The sequence below is a fragment of the Ceratosolen solmsi genome, unplaced genomic scaffold (assembly GCF_000503995.2).
Source record: "Ceratosolen solmsi marchali unplaced genomic scaffold, CerSol_1.0 scaffold31, whole genome shotgun sequence".
Classification (NCBI taxonomy): domain Eukaryota; kingdom Metazoa; phylum Arthropoda; class Insecta; order Hymenoptera; family Agaonidae; genus Ceratosolen; species Ceratosolen solmsi.
The window spans coordinates 4,339,354-4,357,599 of NW_011948432.1; the positions used below are offsets into that span (position 1 = coordinate 4,339,354).

The 18,246-nt window shown below is 40.7% G+C and overlaps 1 protein-coding gene across 1 annotated transcript in view; it reads right to left on the reverse strand.

Moving 5' to 3' along the window:
* Positions 1–915: 915 nt before the first annotated feature.
* tkv (serine/threonine receptor kinase thickveins) overlaps positions 916–18,246 on the reverse strand; it is a 29,396-nt gene continuing 12,065 nt past the window's right edge. Inside the window, exons 2-5 of the mRNA XM_011502238.1 lie at positions 2,244–3,243; positions 1,815–2,130; positions 1,393–1,580; positions 916–1,283 (exon numbers count right to left, since the gene is read on the reverse strand). Coding sequence (XP_011500540.1) covers positions 1,452–1,580; positions 1,815–2,130; positions 2,244–3,243 — 1,445 coding nt within the window. The 3' untranslated portion in view covers positions 916–1,283; positions 1,393–1,451. The remainder of the gene's footprint in view (positions 1,284–1,392; positions 1,581–1,814; positions 2,131–2,243; positions 3,244–18,246) is intronic.

Here is an 18,246-nt window from a genome sequence, read left to right on the forward strand (position 1 = left end):
CTAATAATGCAACTTTTTAATAATTTGTCAATAATCATTCTATTATATTCTCAATTAAATTAATCAAAACTGGGATTGGATTTGGATAATTATTGTCATAAATCAATAGGAATGAAGTTTAATGTTTTGATTACTGAAAAATTGTTCAAAGTAATTTGCATGATCGAGTTAATAAGACCTGGGGGATTGAGATTTTAACGTGAGATAAGTAATGAGTTTGAAGTAATAGTCATTTCGTGTTTTATTATCATTTACATTCTACATTCGATCGATAGCTTTCGAGCGTTACCGTTTTAATTTTTACGAATTCGCTTATAAATAGAAAGTAAGTTGCTTTTTTTCATTTTTCATTTTTCATTTTTTTTTGTTTGTTTCTGTTGTTGTTGTTGTTGTTGTTGTTGTTGTTGTTGTTGTTGTGGTGCAGGATACTTCTCGCCTCGCAATACTACTTTTTCTAATTTCGTGCAATCGATCGAGGCAAGCGGATTTCGCACATCGACGAAGCTCCTAACTCCAGCACTCGGCAAGGATTTCCTGATGTAAAATTCGAGAACTCGCGACACGTGTTAATTATGTTTGATTTGCAACGAGTTTTCCCTGCCGCTCGTCGAGCGAGCCCAACCGGCCAAATTGCGCATCATTTGCACGGATAGAGGCCAGGACACGAGTAATTGGCTCTATGCAAATTATTTTTTATTTTTTATTTATTTATTTATTTTACTATTATTATTTATTTTTTTATTTTTTTTTTTTTATTTATTTTTTTTTTTTTTATAGAATAAAGCTAGACGACGAGCTCACTAGTGTCAATATCGCACTGACGCGTCCAATGCCATTTGGCATCAAACCATATCCGCTCAAAATCCAAAAATCCATAGCCAAGCGGAACGAGAGACCCCGTAAGACCTGATTTCACTACTGTTAATTTACTATAATAATTATAGGAGATTAAATTGTTGAGATTGAGTTTAAATTCAGGATATACAACTCACGTCAACGTAAGTCTTTGGCCCGGTTATTCCAAAACCTAAAAAATTACAACACTTTAGCGCATTCACGTAATATTATTACTCGATAATTGCACGTCGCGCGCACTCACACGGGGAAACCACACGGACAATAATAATAATCTTCTCTTCACTCATTTACACGTAATCGATTAATATTCAATTCTCATTGTCAGTCTTCGGCTGCAGTCTGCAATTACCTAATGCTATGTACACTGGGAAAAGGGTGGGAGTATTTACAGGAGTCTGACAGTCCAACTAGGAGAAAGAAAGAAAGAAAGAAAGAAAGAAAGAAAGAAAGAAAGAAAGAAAGAAAGAAAGAAAGAAAGAAAGAAAGAAAGAAAGAAAGAAAGAAATAATAATAATAATAATAATAATAATAATAATAATAATAATAATAATAATATAATAATAACAGTTTTAGCAACTAATGCCGGCAAATCACTACACAATTTTGATGGCATTGTCAATGTGTAACTTGGACATTGTCTTTTTAACTCGAAGGGCTGTCAAGCGAACCGCTGGATTTGTGTGCCAGCATTCGATCATCAGTTTACTGAGAGTCGAAAGAATCTAGAAAAACAAAATAAAACAATAACATTACATGGTGAATTTTTGGAAATTGATAGGAGGGACATTCGCAGATCGACATTAGTATTGCAATTACGTTATGTAAAGTGCATATTATCATTTCCCTTACGTTATATACGATATATACGAGGGATAACGTGGAAGCAAATAGGATCCGTAATGAAGGGGCGGGAGAGTGGAGAGGGAGGAGAGAGAAAATTTCCCAACCGCACTCACCGGATCGTTCTCCCATCTCGCTGGTATGATCGGGCGTAACCTCTTGATGCAAACGGCTAGTCTCATCTCCTCGAAGTCGGGGTCGTTGGGCACGACGTCATGGTAGGGAAGGGCGTAAGGCTCCGCCGTAGACACCTTACCGCCCGAGGCGCACCTTCGGCAGACCTCCCAAAGGACGAGGCCAATCGAGTACATGTCCGCCATTTTAAAGGCGTCGAACGAGGACGTATTTAAGGACTCGTCGAGTACCTCCGGGGCCATATACCTGCGCGTGCCCACTCGTGTGTTTGGCGCAATGTCGATCTCGCCGGTTTCGCTGCAAACGCACGCGCCCAAGATTAATAATATGCCAGGGGAGGGGGATTGGACGGCGGCATCCATTCAGGGCCTCGCGTGGCACTGAATCGAGGGTCCGACCACGGCTCTTACCTGAGGAAGCGCACCGCGAGGCCAAAGTCAGCGATCGCGCACTCGCCGTTCCGCTTAACCAGTATGTTCTTGCTCTTGATGTCCCTGTGGGCGATGGCGGGCTTGCCCCTTGTGCCAAATATCTCGGTGTGCAGATGAACGATGCCGGATGCTATGGAGAGGCAGACGGCGAGGAGCGAGGGATGATCGAGGACCGTCGTCTGGAGATAGTCGTGGAGGGAGCCCCGCTCGTGGTAGTCCGTGATGAGGAGCATCTGAGTCCAGGAGCCCGTGCCCTTTATATCGGCGGCGATGAAGCCGAGAATATTGTCGTGCCTCATGAGAACCGTCTGGTATATCTCCGTCTCGCGGAACCAGGAAGCCTCCTCGAGAGTGAAGAAAACCTTGACGGCGACTTTCTCGCCGCGCCAACGAGCGAGCCAGACCTCGCCGTAGCGGCCCTTGCCCACGCACTGGGACAGGGCCAGCTGCTTGGCAATCGTGCGCTGAACGAGGAGCGGCAGCCCCGAACCCGATCCGCTGCTCTGGTCTATGAGGTCCTTGAGGGTGCCTTGGGAGGACACCAGGCACGGGCCGCGCTCCTTTCTACGATAGCGCTGATACACGAGGACCATCGCCAGGGTGAAGACGATCAGACAGACCGAGAGGGATACGGCGAGGACAACGAGGGGCGCCCCCGAACGCAGGGCCCGAGGATCCGGCGGCACCGTCGGTTTCGACTTGTACATCGGGAATATGTCCTTGTTGCAGAGGTCCGAGCCGTTGCAGCAGACTATGCTTTTACCCTGGAGGTGGGGCACCAGGTAGCCCTTACATTGCATGAAACCCTGCTCGTCCGGGGGTAGGCAGCCGAAGGACCACTCGGGAACGAGTTCCTCTGACTCAGCGTCCCAGACTTCCTCGACGGCGCTGAAGCAGTGGCCGCCCGCGCGACTCTCGCACGTCCCGTTCTGGCGATCGTCCGGGCAGTGGCCGTCGCAGTAGCACGTTATCGCTGAAACTGAAAACGGAAGCCGAGGCTTTAGAATGGGCCGAGCCCTTATGACGATGATCCCTAGCTAGGGACGCGTGCCTCTTCTCTCTCGGTTCCCCTTTACATCCTATCACAAGGATTCGACCATCTACATCAAATATACATTTCCCCGCCGTCTTCGACTTTTTCCTCCTGCAGAAATTATTACCCTCGGAGCACTTCCCTTAATGCCGTTTAATCGTAAAGTTTTACTGTAAAGTCTAAAGGGTTTCGCGATTGGCAGCCAAACTTATTGGACGCAATTATTCTAAATTGCGCGACAACGGCCGAACTAACGAAGTAACAATAATAGTAATCATGCATCGGTATGTTTATAGGATTAAAATTTGGACTATTAAAAGAAAAAAGAAAAATATTCCCTATATATATATATATATATATATATATATTTTATATATATTTATATATATATATATATATATATATATGCGATTTAAGTGAAATGAAAGTCAGTGCATTGGTATTTATAGTCTAGACTAGAATTCAAAAATATAATCAATTTTCATGCAAGAGGTCCCGACTGAAATTCGAGTCGTTATAGTATGCAGCTGAAAAACGTTGGTCAATAGGACAGAGTGAAGATAGAAATCCATAAGATTGTTATTTAACATTTACACGGGTATTCAATCATTAGTTCTTTTAAATCAGCAATGTTTATTATTATCGTCATATTAGATAGATAGAAAAAGAGATAGATAGATAAATGGAGAGAGAGAGAGAGAGAGAGAGAGAGAGACAGAGAGAGAGAGAGAGAGAGAGAGAGACAGAGTGTGAAAATGAAAATTTAATAAAAATTTCGATATGTCGAAAGCGTAACATTTTTCTGTTTAGAAAATAAACCTCGAGTGCAACGGGCTCGAGTGCATATCACAATGGAGCACAAAGAAAACAGTACGGAAGTACAAACGATGATTGTGGCGACGACGTAGTAGGTGATGGAGGGGAAAAGATTGCTCCTATTGAGATCCTAAGGAGCGTTCGTCAAGAAAAAAGGTACGAAAAGCGGGCGACGAGAGAGAGAGAGAGAGAGAGAGAGAGAGAGAGAGAGCGAAAGGCCATAAAAGAGCCAACAGGATACGAGCAGTCGAATGATAATGGTCAGGTCACTGAGGCTGTTCGCGTAGGCGGACGACCGCGACAGTAAGAGAGTGAGAGAGTAGAAGTGGGAGTGAAGAGAGAGAGAGAGAGAGAGAGAGAGAGAGGCACGGAAAAGGGTGCGCCCCTCGGAGATACGGCAACGAGCGATTACGAGTTCGCGAGACTGCACGTACACACACGCACGTATGTAGGAGTGGTTGGCTACGGTGAGTGTGCACGGAAATCGGCGGAGCGCCGAAAAATTACTCGCGTCTTCTTTCGGCGGACACGTGGACAAGGGAGGATTTTCGGAGGACTACTCGGTCGTCCACCTGAGATAAAATCCCCTGATTTTTCAGGCGAATAGAGCTATCGGGAAGTCCACTCTTTGCCCCTGGAGCACCGAGCGGCCGAACATCGGTGGCGTCGCGTGTGCGTGCACCGCGCGGATATTAATGTAATTCCGTTATGAATACGAGACGCTTTTCCTTATCGGGTTTCGCGCGCGCGCGCGTGGGAAAATTACACGGCGATCGAATGTACTTGGCTTGCATTACAATGCGCCAATGTCGTCAATATTGGAGAACGAATGGCCGATGACGATATTCTCTTCTTTATATCTTATGCTAACGAGACACACGTCGCGAGTCGCACGCCATTTTCTTTTTTTTCTTTTTTGTTTTTGTTTTTGTTTATGTTTTTTGCCCATCGATATCTCACACTTACGTCTGACATTTAATTCTAATGCAGAGGCGTAATTAATGGCTTTGCTCGTGGTATTGCTCGTATCGTTAAGGGTTCGGCGTCGATCGGATTTGTCGGGTACATTGTCGCTCGTTCGCTTTCCTTTATTGTACTTGTTGTTATTGTTTGTTTGTCTGATTTTTTTCGTTCAACTGTTTTTAGGGAGGACGGCAAGGTGTCTTAACAGTTTTGGTTAACGAAACGCTAGGGATCGTCCAGTTGTAGGATCGATTGGCCATTTCAATTTTTAGTATTAAAAATACAGGATTAATGGGTGATTATGGATGCACCTTGAAAGGCAATCAGGACAAGAGGATATAAGGCGAAATAGCTAGGCGAGCGTCGTCGGGGAACCCTGAATTAGGACAAAAATAATTTTAATGGATGTTTGGCCCGCGTTTCGCTCTGAATTAGCGGCGAGTTTAGTTTCGAAGCGAAAACCTTGGGGAGAGTCGTCGAGTGTCGGTGGCCAGTAGCCAATATAGCCAATATAACCAATATAGCCAATATAGCCAATATAGCCAATATAGCCAATATCGTCAATATAGTCAATATAGTCAATATAGTCAATATAGCCAATATAGCGAGTACGGCCAGTACGTGCCGTACGGAAGAGAAAAAATCTTTGTCGCGGAGAAAGGGAGCCGCCGGCTGGCCGGCCGCCGGTGGGAAAAGTCGTCGGAGTTAACGAGTAAGCGACGAACTGAAATGGGCGCGTTTGTTTGGATTCTGTTTTTGTTTACTATATATGTAAACGGAGCGCGCGCGCGCGCTTTAAATAAGGAGAAACGCGGGGGAGCGCTTAATGACGAATGGACTGGCGTTCGTTGGCGTTCGTTGGCGTCCTAACGCGTTACCGAGCCAATGTGACTCCCGATTAGGATGGCCTTTTTAATGGGTATCGCGAAAGGACAAAAGGCAGCATGAGAGAGCCATATAAACGAATGCGAAGAAACTGGTACGTAGAGTAGTACGTCGCTGCAATTTTAAGCGAATTCTAATTGTCAGTGGGCATGCGCGGAATTGCGAAAAACGGGCAACGCGAGCATCTTTTTTCCGAGGCGAATAGTGTGGGAAAACTTGAAAAATCGTCGACTGCAATTTTATCGAGGCTTTAATTGATTTCTTGTTGCGAGTAATTTGGACACTAGAGTCTTTTAATTTACTCGCATTTTCTCTCTCTCTCTCTCTCTCTCTCTCTCTCTCTCTCTCTCTCACACACACGCACGCACACACACACACAGGAATCATTTTACGAATTCTACAAGCGAATACATACATTATCGCTTATTGTTAGTCAATGTTCCAATATCACAGATTGCTCGTGCACGATGAATTTCAAATGTGAGATAATAAATTATTGTTTCATGCTCGTTTCATGCACGTTGGAAATGATACGTTCGACGAGTAAATTTAAAAGACGGATTTCGAATTAACGAATATTAATTCGATAACTAGATTGACATATGCAATAAAAAGGCTGCGCTGCTGGCCAAAGTGATAAATCTGACGGAAAGTGAAATTTCAACGAGGCAAATTAAAGGAGAGGAATTAATATGTAATTGCCTATTACACGAAATAATACTTTAACGTAACTATTCAATCGCTATTTATTTATTTATTTATTTGCTTATACGACGCGAGTGATTCAATTGGCTTAAAACGAAATAATATGATCTGGGATTTATAAATATTTGGTTATATGTTTTAATCGCTCACGTGATAATTGTACTTTTTATACAGAGAGAGAGAGAGAGAGAGAGAGAGAGAGAGAGAGAGCGCGTATTATTTATAATAGTGAAAGTCATTTGATAAGCAATGGTGGAGAGCTTTATGTAAGTATGCCCCTATCCCATGAAAAAATTATCATCAACTATCATTAAAATACAAAATAGTCGATGATGTATGCGATGATCATACGTATGCCGTTCACGCAGTTATTGTTTCGATCGCTTCACGGTGTTTGGTGCCAGAAAATGTAATTTGATTAATGCGAGAAAATTGTCCTCAAACGTACGAGGAGTCTCTTAAATTCTGAGCACGACTGAGTAATCGCAAAAACTCGTGACGTCGCCTTCCAAGCATAAATACAATTGTCGATGTACGGAGTTAATAAAAATCTTCGGGTAGACGACGTACGGTAGATAAAAACTGTCTGATGTATCGAGTAAACGAGATGAGATATAATCGTACTATATGCGGTGCCATATAAATGGGAATTTCTCGACTTGTAATGCGCCAATAATTAAATCTTTTTTCGTTCCATTGTTTTTTTTTTGTTTTTTTTTTTTGTACATCGGTAAAGCTCTCGTCGATAATTCCCTTCCACGTGCTCGACCATGTGCCATACGCTAAAACCCATGACGTTTACGTATCTCGGAAGAACTAGAAACAACCGAGCCGAATCGATTTACCAAATCTACGATGTAGATGGAAAAAGGTAAAGGGTAAAAGGTTGAAAAAAAAAAGAAAAAAAAAAAAGGAAAAGAAGAAAAAATAAAAAATTTTATCCAAGAAAATATGATGCATGATTCTGCTAAATCAAATATTTTCGTCTTGCCAATGAATTCAGAGTTATTTTTATCGATATGAGCATGTACGTAGTCATTGGAAAAAACAAAAAAACAAAAAAAAAAACAAAAAAAAAACAAAAAAAAAAACAAAAAAAAAAAAAAACAAACCGCATTAGTTATTTATTAATTTTATTCGAGATTTGTAATATTTTTGAAATTGTATAAAGTGCATTTGCATTTTGTGATACAAGTCTATTTATTCGTAAAGGAAAGAAAGAGATCAACTGAGACCGAGTCATAGCCTGAGTGTGAAGGTACGTGGGGGGTCTTGTGTGTCTCTTGTGCATATGGTTGCTTTGTTAGGTGACGACACTGACACAAACGTATCACGTATAAACTTGCTTTTATGTTCCTTCACAAATTTACGTAAAACTTCAAGCACTTATGTATTTTGATAGGCGGCCTTGGCAATTTCACTTTATTCAGACTTTTATAAAATTTCTCGTATAACGCGCTCGTACGTTAAATTCTCTTTGTGCGCTTGTTGCATCGAACGCATAGTCGATCTGATTAAAAAATTCACTTTGCACTTTATCTAAATTTCAATCTCAAATGCTTAAAAATACGTATGTCAAAATGTTGAATTTGGTCAAAAACTAATAACAAACAACAACAAAAATGATCCGCTGACGATGATTATAATATGAGTCCTAGAGGCATTCGTACGTACATTTTATATTTTCAGTATAAACGCTAAATCCTGTATTATGGGAATCCCAACTAGGAGGAGTAAATTTACATTCCAAGAATGACAGAAGTATTCAGACTAGATTTTCGTCTTACTTCGTCCCGACTATTTACGCCCATACGCAATGAATTATTAAAAATTGTATCTCATAATTTGACTCTAATTTACTTTAAAACAATGTACAAAGACCGGGAATGCGAATGAAAATTGTAAACGTCACCGAGAATATAAGAAGGACGTTAGAAAATTCAACCAATTAAGACTTTTCCAATAAATGTCGAAGGTAATGCGCGTCTATCTATCTATAAATGCACTTTTTCAATGATAAATCTTTAGAGTTGTCTGGAATATAAGCTAAGCAACACGATTATTTTACGTTGGAAAAAAAGTGGCGTACCAAAACTCCCGTAAATTGCCAAAACCAAATAATCCATATTATTAACGTCAATTGATAATTCTAAAGACAACAAGCCCCATTGAGAATAAGTAAACTCGCGTGTAGGTGAGTGAAATCTCATTGGAGTACTCGAGATTTTTTTATAGAAGTCGAGTAATCAATATCCATCATGTAATAGTTACCGAGTATATACGCTTATGGGAACACGTGCTCACGATGACGTGTGGTTAACGCCTTCTACGTCCTTTCCCCCCCTCTCTGTCACTCTGTCGCTTTAATTTTATTATGCACTATGATACGAACTCTATATAACGATAGACGACTATTTATGTTCGATTTATTCGCACATGTAAGCAAGTGGTCTGAAGAAAAAAAAAAAAAAACGGAAGTTAACAGTTTTATCGATCGCTCGCCAAGTTATATTTTATACGTTATTCAATATTAATTTATAGAATATTCTATAAATTAACCGTTTAAGAGTTTCTATTATAGAAAAAGTAATGTTTGAACGTACGATTGGATATGTTGCAAGTAAAGGTGAATATTATCATAGACGTAGGCGAATAATACTATTAACGATATGATAAAAATAATATAAAATATGCAAGTTCGATATAAACGTTTGCAGATTTTTTTTTTTTTTTTTGTTTTTTGTTTTTTGTTTTTTTAAATCCGGAACTCAAGAGGCTTTTCATGTGACGTACAATCATTATACGCTATTATTACCCTTCGTACTTAGATTCAGACTTCAATAAATCATTGAATTAATGATTCAGACATCTTCAGTTATTTTTAAATTGTACTACGTGATAAAACTACGATGATTATATCATTATATAATATACAATGCATTTTCTAACATTTTAAAGGGAATAAATAATATACCAGTACACATAATAAATATTAATCAATCACATCAATATCAAATGCTTTAAACTAACATTAGTTGAAATTACTTAAAAGTGTTAGTAATAATAATAATAAATTACATACTTAAATATTAAAGATCAGACGTATGATATGTTTTTGAAATGTTTTAGTTATGAAGAAGCGTAATTTTTATAATTATATGTTTTATAGTAGATGCTACAACTCCATACACATGCTCGTTCGCAATTAAAAAAAAAAAATTTTTTTTTTTTAATGGCATTTACGATATATAATTAGTATGAAATCAATTCAATTGCCTGTAGTTAATTTTATGAGAACAATAATTTAAAATGATGTTTTTGGCAGGAAGGACGTAGATGCTACACGTAACGAACTTAAACCTCCCTAGTTCCTATGTAAAATGGAATTGAATTTATCAGAAGAAAGTGGAGTGAAAGAGTAGCTCGACAGTATAAGTAAAAAAAAAAAAAAAAAAAAAAAAAAAAAAAAATTCATCACAATATAATAGCAATGAAGAGGAAAGGCAGCAAAAAGGAACAATGAAATTCATTTAAATGGCTTAAGCTACAAAGATTTTTGCGCCATATTGTACTTTATCAATTACATAAATTCTAACGTATTATACAATGGACATAGTTGAAAAAATTTTTCATACAGGTGTGCATGTGCATGTGCCCGCTCGTATAGTTATAATTTTATTATGATTTATAGATAATGATAATAAAGTAACCAGCTTAAATATCTGAATAAATTACTTTTATTACGTAAATGTCATTAAATTATTTTTACAATTATGAAAATATGTCGTAAGTATGTACGATCAGAACGATATATGGCTTGAGTTGAGATATTTCAATTACAATTTCTATCGATTATATTTTTATGTTTTATGAACTTATCAATCAATCGGAGTTTTACGAAAATTTTCCAATGTATCTGCAATTAAGATGTAATTTCGTGAAATTATCAAATCTTAATAGAACGACGTATAGAAAGTGTTCTATTTATTTTAAAGTTCGACTACAGATAACGAACGCTTAAAAAAAATATCTATAAATTATCTATAAATACTTAGCTATGACCTATTTAGTAATAATTAGTAAGCATATTTTATATGTCATGGGAGTGCGAATTTCCATAGGATAAAAAGTATATTCGTGAATCAAAAATAAGAAAAATTAAATAGGAACAAATTATGAAATTAATCGACTGTGTCGTTTTTTTCTTCAATATGAATATAAATCTGACTCTAGCTGGGTCATCGATTATTTTTTTATTTTTTATTTTTTCCCATTACATCGCTCATACACGCAATCGCGACCTAATAATTTACGTCAATATCTGGAAATCAAGTTTTCCAGTCTACAGCACAAGCGAATTCATTATTTAAAAGGCAATCGCATGCATATTTTCATAGTTGATATCTAATCAGCATTTTATTATCAAATCTTAGTATATTATTAGTTAATTTCCAGTACCACTCTTTTCAATATTGTACTACTTTTCAACCGATTGCTCATCTCACCTATAACAAGCAAAAATGCACGAAGAACACGAGCCATAATTGGTTAAAAGATATTTATTTTTAATATTATACACGAGAGTCGCCATTTTTGCGTTATTGTGCCCTAAAAAATTTTGCGTCTAATGTAGTCTTTAAAAGTATCGTGCTCTTCCATAAGAACTGCAAATATTGATCGACGACAGAAATTGGATAAAAAAGCTTTAAGAAAATATTTGCAAGAGCTCCCTGGTGGTGCGCAAACACCAATCATCAATATATTCGTACGAATGGCTAATGACCGAGCCATCCGACTTACCCAACTTCAGTATTTTCCCCTCTAATCTTAATTTAATGATCCAGATTCACTTATAATTTAGAGTTTTTATTGTTAAATATTGTTAAACCGCAGGTTCTTGATATTTATATCATGATATCATCATAATATGGCCTAACTGGCCAGTGTGACTGGAGGAGAATCTATATACATCTCTTTAAATATTAATAAAATTATTTCGTTCCAATTTCTGCTGGGAGTAAAGAACTGTGCATTAGAGCTAGGAAACCTGATAAAATACAATTATCTAAATAATTAAATGTATAGTATAACATTAATAACTCTTTGTAATTTATTAATCAATAAAATTGTAGGACATTCGTATAAGAAGAAAAATAATTTCATTCTATCTCGTGCAGCTGCTGGCGGCATTTATGAAATAATTATTTGCAATTTATATGATTATATTATATTATTCTACGAGATTAAACAACTACGATCATCGATATGATTGATTTGTTGTATGATGCACGACACAAGCATACATTTTCATAAACAAAGATGCAGGTACAAAGACAATCGCCAACACATACAGTAATTATTCGATTATTATTCCACTATTCTTTAATACCGTAGACAATCATTAATCAAGGAAATTTATTAGGGAAGCTTAAAAATCACACCGACTGATGTAACAAGGAAATCCCAACGCAATTACTAATTATAGTTGAAATATGCAAACCATACGAACTCGGCTCTGATTCAATATTTAATTTATTCTATTCAAGCCACCCACCCACCCCCACCCCCACCTATGGCGTATTAATTTATTCTACGCAACGAGACCAAATGAATTTTCAAGCTTATTTCACAATAGCCTGTGCAACATCAATTTTATTTCACTCACTTCTCGATAATCCTCGTCGATAGATCGCTTTGAAAATAAAAAGAAAAAATCGCGTAGACCCGTCGTCGTCCTCCTCCTCCCTCCCTCCCTCCCTCCCACCCTCCTTCCTTCTTAATCCAACACTCAACCTCGGCCAGCACATTAGGGCTGCTGTGCAAACGTATATACGGACCCTCGGGACGAACTCGGGGATTATTTCACCAGCGGCGGTCCAGCCGTCGAAGAAGGGCCGAAGAAGGGCCGAAGAAGGGACGAAGAAGGGTCGTCGCCGCGAGGTCGTCGCATCCTCGGGCGTTCGTACGTGGCATCGCCATCGTCGGGGCGATCACCGAGGTGCGCTCGTCCGGGGTCGGCCCTAAGAATAGCCAGCGACTAGTCGCGGAGGCGATGATCAACAGCCAGACACACAAAGAGGAGGAGGAAAAAAGAAGAGTCGCGTTACTCATCGCGTCATTGGCGTTGCACCATTGCGGGGCGCTGCACCGCGAAAACGAATGAAAGCCGGAGCGGAGGCGCGACGTTGCGGCGCCCCGCACCTTCTAATTTCGCGGTTAGCGTCTTATTTACCCTCCTAACCACCACACTACCATCACCACCACCCGGCCCACCGCCCACCAGCCCGCCGTCATCAACGCCACTATTTTCGTGTATTTTCGTGTTTTTCTTTTTTCTTTTTCTTTTTTTTTCGTTGGACGGAACTGGGAATTCCGCGGGTCGATTGTACGGCTCAGGTGGCAGACGCGAGGGCGACGACTTTTCCAGGGCTGATGGAAAAGTGGATGGGAAGGGGGCAAGACGCAGCAGATGCAGATGGAGGATTTAGATTTAGCTCGTTGATTTTACGATATTATTGGAAAAGCCTTTTAGTGCTATATCACGTTGCGCGAAAATAATTACTGCTTATCTCGTCCGCCTGCCCGCCCCCTTCCTCCGCCACAAGCCCGTCTCTTAGCTCTATGCCTATTCTTATCGAAAAGTCGTTTGCATGTAAATTACAACATTGTTGTTATACTTGACTATTGCTATGAACAATTGAGTACACGAACACACTCGTATTCGTCGTCTTACGTGCGACTTGACGTTTTAAAGTAGCGTGACGTTAGGAGAATGTGTGACCTTTTTATCAATAACACATCGTGTCTGGCATACATAGAGCATTAATGTAATTAAATTGTAAAATATTGTTGTATAACAGACACGCGAAGAGGAATAAGAGAGCAGCGGTGTTCCCTCTTATAAACTGAAAATTACGTATGATCAAAAAGTATTCGGGTTGGCCGCGTGAGTCGCGCAGGATACGGAAAATCAGGCATTCCTCGTGAATGGATCATTATCGACGCGCTACTTTCGGCCAAATGATTTATGGCCCGGACATTTCCACTTCATGTGCGGAAGAAGAAATTCGGAGGGTACGGAGATTGATTGAGATGAGCAAATGGCAATTCATTGAAAGGAGGGGAAGAATTATTCATGTGGCTAATATCGAGAATCAAAGTTTTTCGATGCCCCGGCTATTCATTCTCATGCGATCTATTTCTAAAGTCTCGAGAATGTGTACGAGCGACTATGGACGAAAATAACATATCAATTGTTATTTATAACAATCGCGGATATTGACTGTGACGGGTCTTTTTTCACCAGTGGAAAAAAAAAAGAAAAAAGTTGTTCCGACATTCGACCGAAATGTTAGCCAAGCCACCGAGCCGCCAAGCCGTCATCCATCTCTCTCTCTCTCTCTCTCTCTATCTATCTATCTATCTATCTATCTATCTTTCTCTCTCATCCCTCCCTCCCTCCCTCCCCCATCGCGCCAACCCTTACCTTCATAAATAAAGGGCAAATACGAGTGGCAATAATTTCAAATAATAAATTCTTACTGGTGAATGTTGGAGAAACGATAGAGAATGAGCGTGTAAGGCTTTTATTAGCGGAGTGTCCGAGATAAGCAACAGCTACGGCCGTATTCTATAAATTCCAATGATAATTTATGCAGAAAAGATCGATTCTGAATTTAATGCTTTGGATACGAGTTAATGCGCAAAAGTTTAGCTGCGATTGCAACCAGTGCGCATAAAAAAAAATGCGAACCAAGCGTGCGCGCATTTATTAATTCGCTAAATGCGCTAAGAGTGTGATTTAATAATCGTGGAGGTAGTAGTTATTTATCGAGCATCTTGGGATTTTTCGTAACGGCGTGACTCGTCCTGGAGCCACATCAACCACTCGGCGTCACGGGAATCGTGCTTTTATAACGGCTTAAGCTCCTTTAGGCTCTCAAGGAGAGAGTCGGGAGAGGACGACGTCCGAACGAATGGCTTTGCGAAGCGTAATAGAGGAGGCCAAGCGGGGGCGAGCGAAACGGCCATAACCAGCGCAAGAAGCGTGTTATAAACAATGCTAATGTTCGGGGTTTGTTGTTACGAGCAAGTTTCTCCCGTGCAATAACGCATTGCCATCACGTGACTCGAGGACGCTTACCACATTGTGTAAACAGCCGCTGAAAATGTATGGCGCGCTCGTTGTGGCGGTGCGATGCGCACGTCCATGAGCCTCGTGCTTTTATTGGCTGCCGGGGCGGTAAAAGCGTTTGCGCATTTTAAAACGAGTCCTTTTTGCACTCCGCGATAGGCGACGATAAGCGGCTGTGCACGCCGCGTCGTAATTTACTTTGCGCAAACAACAAAGTCTAAGCGTAATTATTCAATCCCTTGCCGATGCAGCGAGCACAACTCGACAATAGCACTCGATCGAAATCCTACCCGGGGAGGGGGGAGGTAGGTAATGCGATCACCATCCAGCTAACAAAAAGGCAAAAACGCATAGGTCTACGAGAGTATAACTAATGCCATTCTCGAGTCGCGATGCCTCTCTTTCCAACAAATCTCGCGCGCATAAATCAATGGATTCCGGGAGCCGTGGACTTTTTTCTCCTACCTCGGCGGGACTACCTAGAGCGCGGTCTTTGAATCGATGCCGTTCCTCTCCCCTCCCCTTGTAATCGCAGCTTTTTCGACAGCCGGCGACGACGACACGAAAGTCACATTTGCGCGTGCGAGGGTGGCACAGGGGGAAGGGAGTCCTCGTCGTTCTTGGATTCGCGGCGCGGCTGCTAATTGCGCGGTCCCTTTCATCCTGCTCGTGCACGCACACATGTACACGGTGCTCTTTTCATTGTGCCGTGCGGCAGGTATCCTTTTTCAGCTGACTAGTTGCACCCCGCGCCTCCTCCCACGCCGTATTATAGAACCAAACGCGCAAGTCACTGTGCCGCAATGACGCCCTGGTTCTCGCATTCATGCCGGCACGAACCTGTACCACCACACACTGCACTCGTAATGTGGAACATCCAACAACACTCCAACCCCCCCCCCCCCCCCCCCCCCCCCCCCCCCCCCCCCCTTTAATAGCCAAACTGGGCTGTTTTGTATCGTAGAGAATGCTGGACGAAATATCCGCGCGCTTGCCATTAAAATGAAAATGTCATTATTGTTTTATCGTTCTTTTCAAATTACTCGATGCTCGGGATAAAAAAAATTATACGAGGCTTTATATGGGTGGAATGACGTTTCGAGTAACGAAATTACTGGCGATTACTTTCAATTCTAAGTAGATCGCGTGTAGGATAAAAAAACAAAAACAAAAACAAAAAATGAAAGAAAAATGGGAACCTTGAAGCTTTTGAAGAGAAAAGCTTCGAGCGGCACATTCGAATGTTCGCCTCTTCCCGTCCATATTCTAAACTTTGAGCAATGATATGTAATAAATATTATGAGCGCGACCTTTTCAAGATTAATTCGATGCAGCCTCCGTAATTATATTTCGTAACTTTCGAATCCAAGGAGGACGGTCGGTTATCTACGTCCGCCGTCTTTGTTTCGCTCGTCGGGCATTCACTAAGAGCAATACAAATGATTTATATTACTCGTGAGATCTTATGGAATTTACCGGGAGCGTGTAAATGTAAATGGCATTCCGGGCATTTACACGTCGTGACGTCCATCACTGCGCGACAACTGTAAAGTTGTAAAACTTTGAATTGAAACGAAAACCATTAGGGGCTACAGTTTTTAATAAAATACGACAATTTAAAGTATTTAAAGTGGACTTTAAAGCGAAAGCGATAATACTTGGATGCGTCCAAGGAGGAACAAGCATTCGATTATTATGCTCTTGGACGTGCAATTAAAAGTACTGGTGATTTACGTCGAGGGATTTATTGGATACGAGTAGAGAGGGACAAATTTGCATTATAAGCCGAAAGACCGAAAAATAGCGTGTAACAGCGTGCATTCGTGACAAATTCGATTATACGTGTGGGTGCGCGCGCGTATACATTGAAATTAATTCGAATTCAATACTGGATAGCCGAGGCAGTGCGCAGGCAATATATATTGAGCGAAATATTGAATCGCAGTCTTTCGAGGCTGTTCGAACGGCTCACAAAACGCACGTCGAGCTAAAGCTAAACGACTTCCTTCTTTTTCTTACAAGCGTGAACAAGCGTGAGGTTTCGGTTAATCGGAATTTTTAATGTTTCAAATGTGTGCAGTTATTTTGATTTTTTATTTTTTCTTTTCTTGTTTTTTTTGTTGGTCTTTTTGTTTTGTTCGTTTTGTTTATATTTGTTTTTATCGGAAAGTTAACGAGGCGGAGGAAATGCACGCTTAAATGAACAACAAAGTCGAACGATTGTTCGTTCAACGGAATTGATTAATTGCACAATGATTAATTGCGATTCCTCTATTCATTCATATGTATATTTCGAAAAATTATTTCCCAACGAATTTTCATAGAAGTGACTACTTTATACGCTTCGAATCACGTAAATTACAACATCCGTGGCTCATTCAAGGAAATCGATGGCGATCGATCGGTCGGTCGGATTCTCCAGCTTCGTTCAACGTTCAACGTTCAACGTACATCGGACGCGAGCCGAACGGCGAACGATAGTGTGCATAAAACATTAGTTTAACGTACAAACGCGAATTTCAGCGATGTACGTACGACGAGCCAGGAAGATGAACGTTTATTTTTTGTTTTTAACATTATTTCATAACGGAAGATACTTGATATTCATTATTCGCGATACAATGTAACCCCTTACATTTAAATACATCTAATAAATCAGCGGTGAAGTTCGGCTTTTTGTCGCTAGTTTTGCAATCTCGGCTTTATCTCGTAATTTGGCAGGGTCGGATGGCAATGGTGAATTAATTCGTTGTAAATTAACGATTGGCCACGGATTCGAGGCCTCGCGCCGCCCCTCCAGCAGAGGCTCCACTAACCCACGTTAACGGCCCGGGGCCCATAGCCTTTATCGCGTGCTCAAGCTTGTTTGAGAGGCGGAGGGTATGCGGGTCAGTGCGTGGGTACAACACGCGCCAGTGTCCATCGCTGAAATCCATGGGACGAGTGTACGTTTGGCTAGCGGATGAATTTCAGCGCACGGCTCTACTGGACTGCCGATCGATGATCGATATTATCTCGTGAACTGGCCTTAATTAATTGTCTCGGTGGCCGGACTTGATCGCGAATACCTTCGATACTTTGGTATCGGCAAGCAACGATATTCCGGGTCGCGGGGCTAGCACCGCTTCTCTTAAAAGCACCGTTTCTCATTGCAAGCGCAACGTCTTAATTAAAAGCTCTGGGAGGAACGCTCCGCCGACTGAGTGATTGGGATTCATTTGAGAAATGGTTTTTCCAGCGAGCCAATCCACGGATCGAATTTCATTTTACATTTTTCAATTATACGGATTGGTGGGTAATAAGAGAAAAGTAAGTAACTCCCCAGGAGCTCTGTAATAGACCATCGCCTCGCCCTACCATGAGAGCGAAAAGCGCGTCGTTTTGCTTCTCTCGGGGTGTAAAGACCTTCTACTACTGTAATTTGCATATAAGGAGCTGCATTGATT